The sequence below is a fragment of the Musca domestica genome, unplaced genomic scaffold (assembly GCF_030504385.1).
Source record: "Musca domestica strain aabys unplaced genomic scaffold, Musca_domestica.polishedcontigs.V.1.1 4, whole genome shotgun sequence".
In the NCBI taxonomy this organism is placed as follows: domain Eukaryota; kingdom Metazoa; phylum Arthropoda; class Insecta; order Diptera; family Muscidae; genus Musca; species Musca domestica.
In genome coordinates this window covers 22003328-22023030 of record NW_026712328.1, presented here as the reverse complement: position 1 = coordinate 22023030, position 19703 = coordinate 22003328, and the positions used below count along the sequence as shown (strand labels likewise).

The 19703-nt window shown below is 35.2% G+C and overlaps 1 protein-coding gene across 1 annotated transcript in view; it reads left to right on the top strand.

The window, feature by feature from the left end:
• LOC101890828 (adenosylhomocysteinase-like 2) overlaps positions 1–7755 on the top strand; it is a 32188-nt gene extending 24433 nt beyond the window's left edge. Inside the window, exons 3-9 of the mRNA XM_005182017.4 lie at positions 4034–4121; positions 4197–4519; positions 4577–4926; positions 4993–5145; positions 5271–5436; positions 7207–7453; positions 7520–7755. Coding sequence (XP_005182074.1) covers positions 4034–4121; positions 4197–4519; positions 4577–4926; positions 4993–5145; positions 5271–5436; positions 7207–7453; positions 7520–7647 — 1455 coding nt within the window. The 3' untranslated portion in view covers positions 7648–7755. The remainder of the gene's footprint in view (positions 1–4033; positions 4122–4196; positions 4520–4576; positions 4927–4992; positions 5146–5270; positions 5437–7206; positions 7454–7519) is intronic.
• The last annotated feature ends 11948 nt before the right edge of the window (positions 7756–19703 follow it).

Sequence of the window (19703 nt, the reverse complement as noted above, 5' to 3'; positions counted from 1 at the left end):
GTAATCTTCGCACTAAATCTTAAAGTCGAACATTAATAATGGTACCAAATATTAGATAATTTTCTACGGACACTACGTCGACAGTAATACTTCAAAATATATTTATTAAATAGATTATTGAGGGGTGAAATACGAAAGCACACCTATTGAAGAGTTTCTATCATTCAATCTATTTATATCAGTCCAATGTGTGCGCACGTGATAACTATGGAATTTTCGTATTTCAAAGAACCCACTGGCCTATCCGTGGAATAGTTCAATTGAAATTTTGTCCGTTTGTAATCAAAACATGACACAAACCCATTAGCCGATCTGTGTTAATTAATTTATGGTTAATTGTTAATTGTGAAATGGATGATGAGGTGTGCGAACTGGATCGAAACTAGATTTTTTTTTGCTGAATTGCTTTTAGCAGATAATGTTGTCATAAACCAATAAATACAGAATTTCTTTTAAGTGATTTCAATTGTGATTTAATGTTATAGAGAGCCAGTGAGAGCGAGAGAGAGAGAGAGAGAGAGAATTTATTTATGCTCTAGGAAATTTTTGTTACTCATCATCTAAGGTCGAGTGGAGAAAAACTGAGATATGTGAAAATCCAAAAGGAATATTTTCTAGCCCAAACTTGCTAATTACAGTAATTTACTCATAACTGAAGACATTCGCATTGGGTTTGGACATTTTGAAAAATAAATACCTTATTTCGTACAACGATAATTGCTTTTAACAACACTATCCCCATTCTTAGAAGTGGAAACATTATCGGAAATTGAAGCGATGAAATTTTCCATTTGAATTATGTGTAGAGTAGATGAAATGAAATCATTATCTTAGGAACAAGACAAAAACGAGTGCACATACCCCTTAATCTGAGTTGGTTAAAGATTTATATGTATAAAAAATTTTGGAAGAACTCCAAATTTTATTTTTTTTTAATAAATGGGAAAAGTAATAAAATTTTCTTAAAACCCTACACAACATTGTGAAGCAAATTAAAATCTGAAAATTGAGGCTTCAATTCAAACGGAAATCAACCTTTTATGAACCTTGCTTGAGTTCACCAACCCATTATAAACGTGATTTTTAATAGTTCCTTTGAAAAAATGTAGAAATTGCTATAAAAATACCATTGTATGGTCGCTATGCATTATACGTAAAAATGTCCATCCGGATAAACTCATCAAAAGAAAAAATATTCTACATTTATCAAATTTCATTATGAGTCTCAACAAGGCCCACATAAGATCGGCCAGGATGAATACTTTTGACAACGATATGACAATGAATTTAATAGTTTTTGCACTATTGTGATTGGACTCCGATTGAATTTGAAATCACTATATGCCTTTTAACGGCAAACTCAATTGACAGATGGGCTTACTGGTCGACCTTATGTAGGCCATGAGTCTCATAAAAAATATATCATAAATTATGGTAAATTTTATATTTAAAACCCAGAGCAATTTATTTTTGAGTTTTATTTTTTATTTTTATGTTTATAATTTATGTATTTGTTTCTCCTTCGAGACGAGCTGAAATTTGCAGTGAAAAGGAAAATCAGACACTCACCACTATACGATGCGTTTCGACGTTGGTTAAGCGGCTCATCAGACATACTTGATATCAATATAAGAGGCTGAGACAAGATACAAGTAATATTTCTAGTAGCCATACAAATAGTTATTCCTAAATATTTAAGCCATTCGGGTTTATTCAAAAACAGGGGATTTGGAAACCACATAAATTGAGGACAATTTATGAACCAAACTTTTGGGTGGCCTAAATTCTGCCTGATCGTCTTAAAAAGTCAAAACATTGAATTGTCATTCAGTTTATAATGTTCGTGTATATAATCAAGATGAACATACAATTCTAAGTCGATTCCGCCTGTCTGTTGTAATCGCGATTTTTTTGCATTTTTTGACGTCTCATTTTTTGACGTAGAGCTTTGAAATTTGGCACAATATTTTATATTATGTCTAGGATGTTGGTATCAAAAATGAGATATATCGGTCCACGTTTTCGTATAGCCCCCATCACGGTACCTCCCGATATTTAGTATTTTCATGACTTTAGTCACATACTTCCACTGAACTGTTTTAAATTTGGTATTGGGAATTTGTAACGAGTTCTACCTCTGGTAACTGAACATAGTTTGTGCAGGTCCACGTTTTACTATAGCACCAAAATAATTGTACTTTGACGTTTAAGCCACACTTTCTAACGAAATTATCTGGTGTTTGTAGTTCGTAAAAAGTTTCAGATCCAGTGGTAGAACCTCATATGTATATGTCCAATATAGGTATAGGTTTTCCTATAGCCCCCACATAACCATACATTTTCTTCTCTTTATCTAATGGTGGGGTGTACTGAAAGCTCGGCCCGGCCGAACTTAATTTTATTTTACCTTTTTTATCGTATTGATACTAGTTTCCCCCAAGCGAAAAAGTTTGAAGTACGCTGCCGGTGTCAAGGAAATGTTCAGGATTACAGACCATTAGAATAGAGCAATTTTCCATTATTACAACTACTGACCGCAAGAAAGTTAAGAAACTATTTTGAAAACAGTGGATGGGATATTTTGACTCACCCGGTTTATAGTTCAGCCCTTGTCCCTTACGCATACTTGAACGATTCAGAATGTCCTCCATGAAAGGCAATTCATTTTGGAAAATAATATCAGCAACTGTTGATTCATTGATTGATCACGGTTCATTTATTTTTCCACCCTAAAATCCAAGAAATTATTTTGGCAGGGAATATTTTCAATAATATATTAATTTATTTTATTTGACATTTAAAAGTTGTTCTCATAATAAGTGTGTCTGCAAAAAGCCTGTCCGACGTACTGTAAAATAAATACACACCTTCTTCACTATGGTAAAATCTTTCGTACGGCCGTATTAGGCAAATATGTAAATTTTTATATAGTAGACCACGCATATAAGCACATTCTATATCAAACAAGTAAAAAAGCTGTAAGTTCGGCCGGGCCGATCTTTGAATACCCTCCACCATTTGGAACGAATTTGGCAATTTTCAAAACTTGAACTTTGATACAAATTCTGTTAAAATCATAAGAAGACCGAAGGAAGCCGTTATATTAGGGTCTATACGACGACATGGACTTGCATAGGTAACTTTTGTCATAAGCCATTGGAATATTCAAATTCGATACTTGAAAAAAATCGGTGAATAATGCAGCTAAAATCATCAAAATACTGAATATCAGGAGGTACCGTTATATGTGTGCTATAGGAAGACGTGTAACTGCACAGACAATTGTCTGTAATAGATTGTAGTATCTATTACGAACTTCAAATACGAAATTTGAAACTATTTCAGTGAATAATGTCGCTAAAATCATCAAAATACAAAATATCAGGAGGTATTGGGGCTATACAAAGACGTGGACCTGCACAGACGATTTTCTGTCATAGGCTGTAGTATCCATTACGAACTTCAAACACCAAATTTGAAAAACTTCCGGTGAATAATGTCGCTAAAATCGTCAAAATAACGAATATCGGGAGGTACCGTTATATGGGGCTATACAAAGACGTGGACCTGCACAGACGATTTTCTGTCACAGGCTGTAGTATCCATTACGAACTTCAAACACCAAATTTGAAACACTTCCGGTGAATAATGTCGCTAAAATCATCAAAATAACGAATATCAGGAGGTACGGTATTATGGGGGCTATACAAAGACGTGGACCTGCACAGACGATTTTTGTCATAGGCTGTAGTATCCATTACGAACTTCAAACATCAAATTTGAAAAACTTTCGGTGAATAATGTCACAAAAATCATCAAAATAACGAATATCGGGAGGTACCATTATATGGGGGCTATACAAAGACGTGGACCAACATGACCCATTTTCAATACCAAATACACATTTGAGTAAAATTTTATCAACCTACTTCATTTCATTCAAGACATTCTACTTGGATGAGCAACTTTTTTTACTTATTTTAAAAATTATTAACTTCATTATTATTTTTAATATCTTTGTGTTTATTTGCAGCAAGAGGCTGTGCAACCCGAAGCTCTGAAATTAGCCAGTCGCACTCGTAGGCGTTCATCTGCAGCTTCAACTTGCTCTTTTAGCTCTGGTAAAATTAATTCGTTTATTTATCTTATATTAATAATAATAAATATTTCCCCTTTTCTTATGTGTTTCACTACAGCTTGCTTCACTGCCAGTTCGGATGAAGATACCGTAATTTCGCCACGCGAAAAGAAACAACGTAATACCAAAGGATTTACCGATTTTTGTGTTAAGAATGTCCTTAGTCAACATGGCTTTGGCCGTCGGGAAATTGAAATTGCCGAACAAGAAATGCCTGGCATTATGACTTTGAGGAAGAGAGCGCGCGAAGATAAACCACTAAGAAATGCCAATATTGTGTGCTGCACTCACATCAACGCTCAGACGGCGGTGATGGTGGAGGGTCTCATTGAGCTGGGAGCCTCAGTGCGTTGGGCTTCTTGTAATATTTATTCAACACAGGTATGGAAGGGAAATATATTTTTTTAAAATTTACAAACTAAAATATATTTTTCGTAGAACGCTGTTGCCGCTGCCTTGGCCGAAGCTGGCATTCCAGTATTTGCTTGGCGTGGAGAAACCGAGGAAGATTTCTGGTGGTGTTTAGACAAGTGTATTAATGCCCCTGGCTGGGCACCCAATATGATTTTGGATGATGGTGGCGATGCCACCCATCTAATGTGGAAAAAGTATCCCGAAATTTTCAAGGGAATCAAGGGTATTGTGGAAGAAAGTTTAACCGGAGTCCATCGTCTCTATCACATGTCCAAGAATGGCAAGCTAACAGTACCTGCTATTAATGTTAATGATTCGGTGACAAAGATGAAATTCGATAACTTTTATTGTGTTCAGGACTCCATATTGGATAGGTAGGAGTTTCTGAAGTCATCTCGATTTTCAAATAAATAACTTGGTTGGGTTCCTTTAAATTGCAGCTTAAAACGTTCAACCGATATTATGTTTGGCGGAAAACAAGTTGTGGTCTGTGGTTATGGCGATGTTGGAAAGGGGTGTGCCAAGAGTCTCAAAGCTCAAGGATGTATTGTTTATGTGACGGAAATTGATCCTATTTGTGCTCTGCAAGCCAGGTAAGTTAAAAAAGGGTTAATAGAATTATGAATATTGAGCTAAGGATTATTGAATGAAGAAATTCAAAAAATATTTTTTGGACATACTTTTTGAAACCTGTCTTGTATTTTAAATTTTATTTCAGCATGGATGGTCATCGTGTAGTCACCCTGAATGAGGTCATTCGCAATGTGGATATAGTTGTGACAGCGACGGGAAATAAGAACATTGTTACTCGCGAACATATGAATCGTATGAAAAATGGATGTATCGTTTGCAACATGGGACATTCAAATTCGGAAATCGATGTGGTAAGTCTAAACTATACTTTAAGATCAATTCTAAAAAAAAAGAAGAGAAGAACCATTGTCTATAATAGAGGAAAAAAAGATTCGTGTATCGTCGTTTCGAAATTTTTGCTTCGGGATATAAAACCTCACATAATACGAGAATATTTTGATATTCAATTTAAACCCACAAGCGAGGTCAAATGTGGCGTTAAATGCCACTTTAAACGTGTTTATAGGAGTTTAAAATACATGTCAAAATTGCTTGCCAACAGTCTCGGAAAATAAAAAGGCTTGAATATTAACGCAAAAGTCAGAAATACAGGGTGGGATAAAAAAACTGCAACAAAACCAAATTCCATAATTTTCACTTTTTTTAAATTTTATTGAAGAGAGCAAAAAATGTCGAAAATAGCATCAAATTTTAAAATAAGTTTAGATTTGTTCGAATTGGTTACCTTTGACACGAATTATGGTCTTCAAACGGCCAATGAAACCGTCAAATGTTGCCCGAATGTTGCTCTGCGGTATTTTGGCCCATTCCCGGCGAAGCGCTTGCTTGATGTGATCGACACTTTGGTATTTTTTAGTGTCAACCTTGCTTTCCAAAATATTCCAGACACAACAGATTGGTATCCGGAGATTTTCGTAGCCATTGTGCGCTGCAAATGGAGCGAGGAACCTCATTTTGTAACCATTCTTGGTTGGCGCGTGCTGAGTGCAATGGTGCTGAGTCCTGTTTGAATGTCCAAGGTCTGCGGCAAAAAAGTTTGCTTGCCCACAGCTTTAATACAGAATATTTTCGTGATAATATTCGGCATTTATTCTGATGCCACGGTCGATTAGTATGAGCGAAGAGCGAACATCGGCTATTATGGGGGCCACACCATCACCATGGCCGTCGCTTGAGTTCTGGTGGCCTACCAAAGTTGCATATTTTCAGCTGACCTCTTCGGCAAGTAAACCAGTCGTTTTGTTTGTTTACAAACTTCATTGGAGAAAACCAAATTCGGCAGTTCACAATTTTCGGCCAAGCGAAGCAACTCTTTAGCTTTTTTGAGTCTATTTTCTTTCTGTCGCAGTGTAAGTTCTTGCACTAATTGGAATTTCAATGGCTTTACCCCGAGCTCATTTTTCAATATTTGCCGAATAGAATTTTGCGATATGTTCAGCTCACGAGCCATTTTTCGGCCACTGCGACGCGGGTTTCGATCAAGTCGCTTCTTTACATTTTGAACTAATTCGGGCTACGCTATCAGTATCACGGTAACGAGCGATGGTACGAGACACAAAAGATTTATTCAAATTTAAATGCTGGAGTACTCTAACGATAGCCACTTGTGGTTTTCCAGCCAAATATAAAGAAATCACACTTTCACGCTTGAATTCCATCACGAATAACTTTTTTTTTCCGGAAAATTCCCACCAAAATGCTTTTGTACGCTTGTAAAAAAATATAATGAGCTGTCACTGAAATAATTTTAACAGCTGTCGGACGAGTGGCTTAGAAATAAATGGTTGCATTTTTTTCATCTCACGCTGCATGTAATACTTACAATCTCATTTAAGGGTTAAATACTTACCTTTACGGAATCTTTGCCGGATCTTCCTATGAAATATCAATCAGGTTGATGTTTGCAGGGGAAACTACTTCCAAAACGCCAATACACGTTCCTTTTATTTTCATAAACTCTTCAATATTCAATGTTTTCTAATAATAATTGTTGGTCCAACTTTGAAAACGCGATGAATTCTTATTCTATTCAACCAATGTTTTTCTTTAAAATATTACAGAATAGTCTACATACTCCCGAACTGACGTGGGAACGTGTGCGCTCCCAAGTTGATCACATTATTTGGCCTGATGGCAGAATGATCATTTTGCTGGCCGAGGGAAGATTGGTAAACATGTCATGCTCAACGATTCCCTCATTTGTTGTATCCATAACAGCTTCCACTCAAGCATTAGCATTGATTGAACTCTACAACGCCATACCAGGACGTTACAAGAACGATGTTTATCTGTTGCCAAAGAAAATGGGTAAGATTATGAGAACATTTATTCATTTCACAAATACAAATAATGAAATATTTTTTTTTTGTGTAGATGAATATGTGGCCAGTTTGCATTTGCCCACATTTGATGCCCATCTAACGGAACTGACCGATGAACAAGCCAAATATTTGGGTCTTAACAAGTCTGGACCATTCAAACCAAATTACTATAGATATTAATTGTAATGAAATCTATTTGTTGTACTTATTACTATTATTTTTATTTTAATTGTTAATGTCTTTATTTTCAATGTATAATTTAGAAAATGTTAAACAGTATTTAAAATATTCAAAGAAGTAAATAAAATATTAAAGCTTTATAAAATTCCATAATAAATTATCTTTTAATTTTTCCGCAGCATTGTACCCGGGAATTGTGCATTTATAATTCTGTCTACCTTAGAAGTATTGGCATAGGAACAATAAATTATATTATTCAACTAAGGTACTATTTCCGGTTATGAATATGGTGGAATGTATAATTCTTAAAGATTTGAGATTGATATAGGTTTATACAGATTAATACATATCACTCATTTACTCAGAGAGTGGCATAACTCAAAAATGCTCAAGGTGTTACGGCTTTTTTACCATCCTTGATATTGCACAGAAATTTAATACAAATGTGCATTTGTTTGTAACATGCAAAAGGAAACGAAATAGAACCATAGTTCCTTTTGCTGATTTTCATATAAAAACACTCTAAGTCGATTTATTCTTGTATTTATACTTGAAAACACATGCATTTTTTGATTGAGGTGGTCCAAGGACGACCCCTATTGAAATTGGCCTAATTTAAAATATAACTCCCATGTACAGGGTGAGATAAAAAAAACTGCAACAGAGTCAAACGCCATAATTTTTACATTTTTTTTTAAATTTATTGAATGAAAGCAAGAAATGTCGAATATAGCATAACATTTTAGAATAAGTTTAGATTTGTTCGAATTGGTCACCTTTGGCACGAATTATGGCCTTTAAACGGCCAATGAAACCGTCACACGATGCCCGAATGTTGCTCTGCAGTATTTTGGCCCATTCCCGGCGAAGCGCTTGCTTGTGGTGATCGACACTTTAATATGGGTGATATATATTACGGTACCTCCTGATATTCGGTATTTTGATTATTTTAGCGACCTTATTTTTCTGAATTGTTTCAAATTTGGTATTTGAATTTCGTAACAGATGCTACAGCCTATGACGGAAAATTGTTTGTGCAAATCCACGTCTTCATATAGCCCCCATATAACGGTACCTCCCGATATTCGTTATTTTGATGATTTTAGCGACATTATTCACCGGAATTGTTTCAATGTGGTATTTGAAGTTCGTAATGGATACTACAGCCTAGGACAGAAAATTGTCTGTGCAAGCCTACCTTTTGGTATATTCCCCATATAGCGGTACCTCCCGATATTCGGTATTTTGATGATTTTATCTACATTATTACCGATTTTTTTAAGTTTCGCATTTGGATATTGTAATGGCTTATAACAAATCCATAAAATTTAGTGAAAATCGATTCGGAATTGGATATGCCCCCTATATAATAGTTCCGTCTGAAACCAAAATATAACTGCTCTAAAGCCAAGTGTTGATAGGTGGTATGATCTACTTCAAACAAATTATTTTGTTACGGGAGCTCTACTAAATATGCACAGTGGTGTGGGGTCGACCGACTTTTGAGTTTTCCTTACTGGTTTTGTAATATAATCTATCAATGTTATTTGATACTAGAGGCCTCCGTCAAATTTGATTCAGATATGGATATACCTCCCATATATTAATTTCCTCAGATTTCAAATTATAACTGAGTTAAAGCCACATAGTTCTTCATCACATGCATTCCCAATATAAACGTTTATATGTTACTGTTAGCTCTACTAAATATGCATTCGTAAATGGACCAGTCCGTTACACCTTTTCGTATAACCCCCATATAACAGTGCCCTCGCCATTTTCGGTATTTTGACGATTTAGATCACATTCTCCAACAGAAATGTCGGTACTTAGAGTTTGTTACGAGTTCTACCTCCTGCAGCATAACATTGTTTTTATAGTTCGTCATAAAACGATATTTGGTATTTAAGGAATTTAAACCAAGTTTTTATACGGAATTGTTTATAATTAGGTCCATATTGTGGCAAAACATTGGTTATATAGGTCCACGATTTCTTGTAGCCCTTTTATAACAGTTCTTTCCGATATTCGGTATTTTGACGATTCTCCTATCAAAAATGGAAATGGACCCTACATTCGTTTTCTTAAGTTGAATTTTTCTCGAAAGCCGCCCATATTATGTCCTTTTAAGAAAGTTCATTTCATACATCGGCCTTACATTTCTCAATGGATTTCTAGTACGGTACATAGATGCCGACAATTAAGCTACCCGTTTTCCACAATTTTACAGTAATATCCAAAAGATTAGGGTGCAAATAGAACCAACGAACCATCTCTGAACCATATCTGTACAGCCGTTACAAAATAAAATCCGTTAAAAATTCTGTTAAAATCCTGAAAATAACGATTGTAGCCGTTATATTAGGGTCTATACGACGACGTGGATCTGCATAGGCAACTTTTCTGAAAAATAAAATCGGTGAATAATGTAGCGAACTTCAAATACCAAATTTAAAACAATTCCGCTGAATAATGTCCCTAAAATCATCAAAAATACCGAATATCGAGAGGTACCGTTATATGCGGGCTATACGACCTGCACAAACAATTTTCTGTCATAGGCTTCAGTATACATTACGGACTTCAAATACCAAATTTAAAGCAATTCCGGTGAATAATGTCGCTAAAATCATCAAAATACTGAATATCGGGAGTTACCGTTATATGGGGGCTATACGAAGACAATTTCCTGCACAGACAATTTTCTGCCTTGGACTGTGGTATCCATTACGAACTTCTAATACCAAATTTGAAGCAATTCCGGTGAATAATGTCGCTAAAATCATCAAAGTACCGAATATCGGGAGGTACCGTTATGTGGGGCCTATACGAAGGCGTGGACCTGAACGGAAAATTTTCTGTCTTAGGCTATAGTATCCATTACGAACTTCAAATACCAAATTTGAAACAATTCTGGTGAATAATTTCGCTTAAATCATCAAAATACCGAATATCGGGAGGTACCGTTATATGTGGGCCATACCAAAAAGTGGTCCTACATGGCTCATTTTCAATACCTAAAGTCCTGTATAAATTTGAGTAAAATTTTTATCAGCCCACTTCATTTCGTTGGGAAGCTAGAGTGATTTCCACAGACGGATTTACATGACTTAATCGAAGTAGAATTTTATGCTGATCAAGAATATATACACTTTGTGGGGTCTAAAATATATATTTCGAGATGTTACAAACGGTATGACAAACTTAATATACCGTACCTCCATACTATGGTGTATGGTATAAAAAAAAACATTTGAAAATCTTTCAATAGCCTCCACTCTGGGTTTAATGCTCGAATTTATTCCAATTTAAACTAGAAATACTATTAAGGTCGCCTAAAGTGGGCGGAACCATTGTACAGAATTTTATAACAATTCGTTAAAAAATGTGCCTTAAATCGACTTAAAATTTGAAACTTATCATCATATATACTTTATGGGGTCTCCAACGAATATTTTGAAGTGTTAGAAATGGAATGACAAACTTAATATTTCCTTCTATCCATCGTGGAAGGTATAAAAATGCAGTAGCGTTTGGTTGACGTTCGGCGTGCATACGTTGACCAACTTCACAAGTATTTGAAATTTCAGTTACTTTGGGTTGAAGATGTTGCCAGGGCCGTTAAAACACTCCTCAAACGTTCCCACTGGCATTTTCAGATTATAGTGAAGCACATTTGAATCCAGATGAGGGATGGTAGTGAAAAATCTATTATTGTTACTTGTTTTTGAATGTTCTAGTTAAAATCTTTAGAAGAAAATTCATTAACTCCAGAAAAGTAAATTATTGTGTCACCTTGTTGTTCACTTAAACTTTGTCAATCTGTTGTTGAGTGGTTTGCAACCTCGCTAAGAAAAATCAAATGTAAATTATCAACCGAATACGATGTATAGATGGCGCCGTACAAAGTAAATACAAAAGCATTTTGGTGAAATTTTCCAGAAAAAAAGTTATTCGTTATGGAATTCCAGCGAGATAGAGTGTTTTCTTTATATTTGGCTGGAAAACCACAAGTGGCTATCGTTAGAGCACTCCAGAATTTAAATGTGAATAAATCTTTTTTGTCTCGTACCATCGCTCGTTACCGTGATACTGGTAGCGTAGCCCTACGTCAAGGAAGTGGACAGAAGAAAACAGCAACATCAGCAGAAATGGTAAAGTAAAGAAGCGACTTGGTCGAATCCCGCGTCGCAGTGGCCGAAAAATGGCTCGTGTGCTGAACATATCGCAATATTCCAAATGAGCTCGGGGTACAGCCATTTATTTTCGAAAAAGAGCAAGACCTTACACCGCAACAGAAAGAAAATAGACTCACAAGAGCTAAGGAGTTGCTTCGGTAGGCCAAAAGTGGTGAACTGCCGAATTTGGTTTTCTGCGATGAGAAAACTTTCGTTGTCCAGCAGTTTGTAAACAAACAAAATGATCAGGTTTTTACTTGCCAAAGAGGTCAGCTGAAAATGTACACCTTCGGTTGGCCACCAGAACTCAAGCGCCGGCCATGGTGATGGTGTGGGCCGCCATAACTACCGATGGTCGCTCTCCACTCGTAATAATCGTAGGAATATTATCCGGAAAATATTGTGGAGGGTGTATTAAAGCCTTGGGATGCAAACATTTTGGCCGCAGACCTTGGACATTCCAACACGACTTAGCACCATTGCACTCAGCACGCGCCACCCAAGAATTGTTACAAAATGAGGTTCCTCCCTTCATTTCCAGCGCACAATGGCCACCAGAATCTCCCGATACCAATCCGTTGGACTGTTTTGTCTGGAGTATTTTGGAAAGCAAGGTTGGCACTAAAAAATCCCAAAATGTCGATCACCTCAAGCAAGCGCTTTACCGAAATGGGCCAAAATACCGCAGAGCTATATTTTCACACAAGACCTAGGCTGAATCTATATTAAAATTATTTTCTTTAAAATATTGACCTTTTGTAGGGGAGGTGCTAGAGGATTAAAGAAATCTTGGATATCTCCGAATTCGACCAACATTTAAATGAAACACTATTATAATAATATAATAATGATGTGAAGAATTAATTAGATAGGTTTTGGAACATTATTTTCTCAGGTGGCGAAATTAGTTTGATTGTTCTAGGTTTTTGTAAAAGAAGTGAAATCATTTCTTCTGCTATGTGATGGAGAAATCGAGAATATTTTTATTGTTACTTTTATTCAATAATGAGTGCAGTTTTTATATTATTCTGAACTGCATAGAAACCTTAGCAGCTGATATTCATTTTATATGATACTGCAATAAAATGCTTTGCTGACTTTTTGCTAAGGGAAAATAGCTACTGAGTTAAATTCATTTATTTAAACTTCGTGGATGGATCCTCAAATCCCAAATGATTCAGTATCTGTTCCAGCATCGTCACAAATGTGTGTTTCTCTGCCAACTGTCATAAATTCATAAAATTTTATTATACCCGAAAAATTTCACAAGTTTCATCGTTGTGCCATGCATCAACACTGAACCATCATGGGCCATAAATAAATCGGATAAACAAGACAACAGTAATTTTTTATTTTCATTTCGACTAATGCACAACATCGGCTTTGTACGGCAGGAATGGTTTCATACACTTAAAAAAATAGGCTGATTAGAATGAAATAAATCTTATGCATTGTAATCATGTTCACCATTCCTAGAACATAAGTTTTCGATTTTCTTTTTTTCTTTTTTCGATTAATATATGTTCCAAGGAATAATCTGGACCAGGCACGAAATATTTTTTACAAAATGTTATGACTTTTATTATATGTTATGACATATACTCAAATAGAGACATAACTATTTTTTTCTAAAAATTTTAATTTATCTTTCTATTAAATTTTCATGTTATCGTTTGTAAAAGTCAAGAATCACAGATTTTGACATAAGTCATCAAAACAGTAGAGACTAGGGCCCTGACTTGCGGCCCTTTTTATTACCTCCACGATACATAGTATGGAGGGTATATTAAGTTCGTCATTCCGTTTGTAACTCATCGATATAATAATTTTAGACCCAACAACGTATATTCTTGATCAGCGTAAAATAGAATTGTCTAAAATTCTACACAAAGAGTTCTTTGGGGTACTTTACTACCTGAAAAAGAATTGTCTTTATAGGTCCAAGATATTGTATAGTTCCCATACAATGATGCCTCCTATATTGGGTATTTTGATGATTTTGGCCATATTTTTCAATGTAATTTGCTTAAAATCCTTCTCTCAGAGTACTTTACCCCCTGGAAGAGTATTGTATATATAGGTATACGTTTTAGTATAGACCATGTTTTATGTTCTATATAACGATACCCCGAGATATTAGGTATTTCCAGGATTTTCGTGACATTACCTGCGTTAAATTTCTTATTGAAGTTCGTAATGGGTACTATAACCTATGATGGAAAATTGTCTATGCAGGTCCACGTCGTGGTATGGCCCCCATACAACAGTACCTCCTTTTATTCGATATGTTGATGATATTAGCGACATTATTCACCGGAATTGTTTCGAATTTCGTATTCGAAGTTCGGATTCGTTACTACACCAAATGACAGAGTTTTATACCCTCCACCACAGTATGGAGGCTATATTAAGTTTGTCATTCCGTTTGTAACACCTCAAAATATAAATTTTAGACTCCACAAAGTATATATATTCTTGATAAGCAAAAATTCTATGTCGATTTAGCAATGTCCGTCCGTCTATCCGTCTGTGCAAATCACTCTAGCTTCCGAACGAAATGAAGTAAGTTGATAAAAATTTACTCTAATGTTTATTATGTCTGCAATACTTTTGGTATTGAAAATGTGCCATGTAGCTCCACGTCTTTCTATAGTCCCCCATTTAACGGTACCTCACGATATGCGGTATTTTGATGATTTTATCGACATTTTTAACCGGAATTGTTTCAAAATTGATATTTGAAGTTCGCAATCTTCTTCTTCTTCTTCTTCTATATCTATAAAAGAGGAAAATGTTTGTATGTTTGTTTGTTTGTTTGTTTGTAATTTATGGACTCGAAAACCGCTGAATAGATTTTCCTGAAAATTTCCATATATACTGCAACATCGCCTGAAAGTAACATAGGCTATATACATTTTTGAATTTCCAATTGGAACTGGAGATATAGCATCAGAATCGGAGGTACCTCCCAAAAATTTAGATTTTACATGCACATATCTATTGATTGGTTGAAGATACAGTCTCCAAATTTGGAATACGTAACGGAATTTGGAACAAAAATAAGTTTGCCAAATTATATTGTAATCGGTTCAGATTTAGATATAGCTCCCATATATATTTTCGACCGATTTCGTTCATTTGATGCCTCAAACACAATATGAATGTTCGATTCCAATGAAATTTGGAATGTGTGACGGGATTTAATCCGAAAATAAATTTGTCAAATTATATTGAAATCGGTTCAGATTTGTATATAGCTCCCATATACATTTTCGGCCGATTTCAAGCATTTGATGCACCAAACGCGCTATGTATACCCAATTTCAACGAAATTTGAAACGTGTGATAGATTTTATCTAAAAAATTGATTTCCCAAATTATATTGAAATCGGTTCAGATTTGGATATAGCTCCCATATACATTTTCGGCCGATTCCATGTATTTGGTGGACCAAACACGATATGTATTTCCAATTGTAATAAAATTTAAAGTAAGTAACGGAATTGGGAGCCAAAATGAATTTGTCAAATTAAATTGAAATCGGTTCAGATTTGGATATAGCTCCCATATATATTTTCCGCCGATTTCACATATTTGATGCACCAAACACGCTATGTATCTCTAATTTCAATGAAATTTGGAATGTGTAGCGGAAATTAAAACAAATATACATTTGTCAAATTATATTAAAATCGGTTCAGATTTGGATATAGCTCTCATATATATATTTCAACCGATTTCATGTATTTTATGCACCATACACGATATGTATGTTCGATTCCAAAGAAATTTGGAATATGTAATGTATGGATTTTGATTAGAAAATAAATTAGTCAAATTATATTAAAATCGGTTCAGATTTGGATAAAGCTCCCATATATATTTTCCGCCGATTTCACATATTTGATGCACCCAAAGCGAGAGAGACAAAATCTGGCACCAGAAAAAATTGCCAAATTATATTGAAATCAGTTGAGGTTTGGATATAGCTAACATATATATTTCGGCCGATTTCATATATGTTATGCACCAAAAATGATACATATGACCGATACCAATGAAATTCAGAATGTGTGGCGGAATTTGGTTACAATAATAAATGAGACAAATTAATTGGAAATTAGTTAAGATTTGGATATAGCTCCCATATATATATTATCGGCCGATTTCACATATTTGACACACCAATTTCAATGAAATATGAAAGGTGTGGCGGAGTTTGGTGTAAAAGTATTTTTTTTTAAATTATATTTAAATCGGATCAGATTGGGATATGATTTTAATAACAACCATTGACCCACAACGCCTTAGGCTAACACTAAAAAACAACACAACAATTGATTTGAAATACGCTTATTACGGCGAAGTATGTTGCTATCTCGAGTTCACTAATTGCAATAGAAATGCCACTCAACTTCAAAAGATTGCAGTTTACTGCACGCTTGGTATTTGCTATGAAATAAATAAATCCGAAGGACAAACCCTTCGTGTATGTATGTCATTTTGGTTATTTACGCATTAAAGTAGTGCAATAATTTTTTTTTAATTTTTAAATTTGTTTTTTTTTTTTAACCAACATATATTCGTAAATAAAATTTTGAATGCATGTAAAATCAAAAGGCGTAGCGAAGCGCGTGGGTTTCAGCTAGTTGATACTAAAGCCTAAGACAGAAAATAGGTCCAAGTCTTCGTATACCCCCCATATAACGGTACCCCCGATATTCGGTATTTTGTCGATTTTAGCGACATTATGTACTGGAATTATTTCAAAATTTGTATTTGAAGTTCGTAATGAATACTACAGCCTATGCCACGAAATTGTCTATGCAGGTTCAGTTTTATAACCCCATGGTACCTCCTTATATTCGGTATTTTAATAATTTTAGCTACATTATAAACATATTTTCTCAAGTTTTGCATTTGAATTTTGTAATAGCTCATGACAAAAGTTGCCTATGCAGGCCCACGCCGTTGTATTCAGAAGTTAAATTCTAATAAATAAATGATTTTTATATCCTACAACACTATGTGTTGGGGGTATTATAAGTTTGATTGGGCCAAATATTATGTAACATCTCGAAATATTGCTTTCTCACATAGGAAAGTACGTATGGATCTTCCTATCTTGCCGAGCTGAGTCGATCTAGCTATGTATGTCCGTCCGCCCGCCTGTCCACGTTAATTTGTAATCACGCTACCGGTCGCAATTATGGCCCGATTCTCACGAAATTGAAAGCTAGAAGTAGGGTTTGGGTCAGAATAGAATCCTATTGTTTTTGGAGATGAACGCATAATGTTGAGAGGTTGAAATGGACCAAAAACTGAAAAAAATTCCTGATTTTGGAGTTGCTCTACAGGTCGCAATTATACACCAATCGACGAAAGTTAACATGGGCCTAGAGCTTGGGGCTGACAATTTTGATGGTTATCGGGTAATATTTAGTGTGTGAAATATACCATAACATTTGTGTTAAATAAAGGTCAAATTTTTCATTAAACCGCGAATATTATTAATCATGGCGAAATCACAAATAGACGAAAAGGTCAATACTGATCGTTACGTAGATGCGATAGTAAATATATCGGATATATATAGCGAAATATATACAAAGGTAGGGGATGTTAGCTAGAATGTTTACATCTCAAGAATGGCTGGACAGATTTTGACAAATTTTGCCAATACAGAATGCCCTCTTCGCATAAAAGTATAAAATCTAAAAAAAATCGCATAAAAAGATGTCAATAATGATGTTAATATAGATTTTGTAGCATTTTGTGACGTGTTTTATTTTTCAATTTGATTTATAATATTGAAGTACAGTAGTTGACGGAAGAAAACAGCAACATCAGAAGAAATGGTTCGAAAAGTAAAGAAGAGACTTGATCGAAACCCCCGTCGCAGTGGCCGAAAAATGGCTCGTGAGCTAAACATGTCGCAATACTCCATTCGCAAATAGAAAATAGACTCAAAGAGCTAAAGAGTTGCTTCGCTTGGCCGAAAGTGGTGAACTGCCGAATCCGATGAGAAAACATTCGTTGTCCAGCAGTTTGTAAACAAACAAAATGATCGTGTTTAGTTGCCAAAGATGTCAGCTGAAAATGTCCACCTTTGGTTGGTCACCAGAACTCATGCGCCGGCCATAGTTCGTATTAATCGAGCGACGCATCAGAATAAATTGGCACGCAAACATTTTGGTCGAAGACCTTGGACATTAGGACTTAGCACCATCGCACTCAGCACGCGTCACCCAGGAATGGTTGAAAATGAGGATTTCTTGATTCATTTCCAGCGCACAATTGTCACCAAAATCTCCGGATAGCAATCCGTTGGACTATTGTGTCTGGAGTATTTTGGAAAGCAAGGTTGGCATTAAAAAATACCAAAGTGTCTTAAGCAAGCGCTTCGCCGGGAATGGGCCAAAATACCGTAGAGAAACATTCGGGCTGCGTGTGACGGTTTCATTGGCCGTTTGAAGGCCATAATTCGTGCCAAAGGTGACCAATTCGAACAAATCTAAACTTATTCTAAAATTTCAATAAAATTAAAAAAAATTTATAAATTATGTTGTTTGACTTTGCTGCAGTTTTTTTTAATCTCACCTTGTATTCAACAAGCTAAGCTTGGGCCAAATCGGTAAGTCTTGCCGAGCTGTGTAGACAACAATTGTTAATTCGACCCTAAATTCCCAGAAATGGAATTTAATTTCGACACCATATATATTTATCCACATTTTTTTTTTTATAAATGCGGATACAATTTGACCTAAATTGATTTGTGGGGTATAGAGGCAACACTATAGAGAGGAACTAGAGAGGAAAAATATCCATAGAATCTTCTATCCCCTTAATGGAATATGTATATTGCGAAAAGATGCTATTTGTTATATAGGTTTTAAATAATATTTTTTCTTATAATTTCTTCATGTGTAAAAACTCAATAAAATACGAAATGTTTTGGTATCGAATTAAGAAAAGTTAAGAGGAAAATTTATTGTTGGCAAATGCTGCTTTTTACATCAAAATGGGTGAAAAGAGGGCGGTGCTCCTATCGAGGGTTCACATTCGAATCATCGCCATGGTTCTGCTATCATAACTAATGGAGTTCACTTTTCATCTCAAGGCAGCCATAAATGTTTATGGCGAAATAAAATGTGAGTTTTCCATTTTCATTTCCAAGTGGCATGTGTTGCAGTATTATTTGTCATAAAAATAAGCAATATCAACCCCCTCGACTGAACCACCACCACTAACACCAACAGCATCAGTAGAATTTCACTGCGCCATTACTACCACATGGCAGACGCTAACACTCATCCCCCATGGACATCATTTGGAGCAAAGAAACATTACATGCGGAGATAAGGTTTTTAGGGATGCATGTTTTTTTTAATAAAAAAACTGGCCTTTAACTTAACATTTTACTTCAAATCGTGTCCTCTAATATTCTGCACGCTACATATTGTACTAACCAAATTTGAAGTAAGGCAAATTTTCAACAGGAATAAGAAGCACAGATAACTTGGGGAAGTCTAAAACATAAAATCCAATAAATCATTGATATGTGGGCTATAGTTTTCTAAACCGAAAAAATATAAGAATTTATTGTTGTAAATAGTCTGTCGCATACTCCAATATTTATGACAAAAGTATATGGGAACTACATCTAAATCTGTAACAAATTCGGAAAACAATTACCACACATACAGGGTGAGATGAAAAACTGCAACCAATTTTAGATTGCTTTCACATTTAAGCCACTTGTCCGACAACTTTTAAAATTATTCCAGTGATTGTTTACGAGCATACAAAATCATTATGGTGGGAATTATCCAGAAAAAAAGTTATTCGAGATGGAATTCATGCGTGATAATATGATTT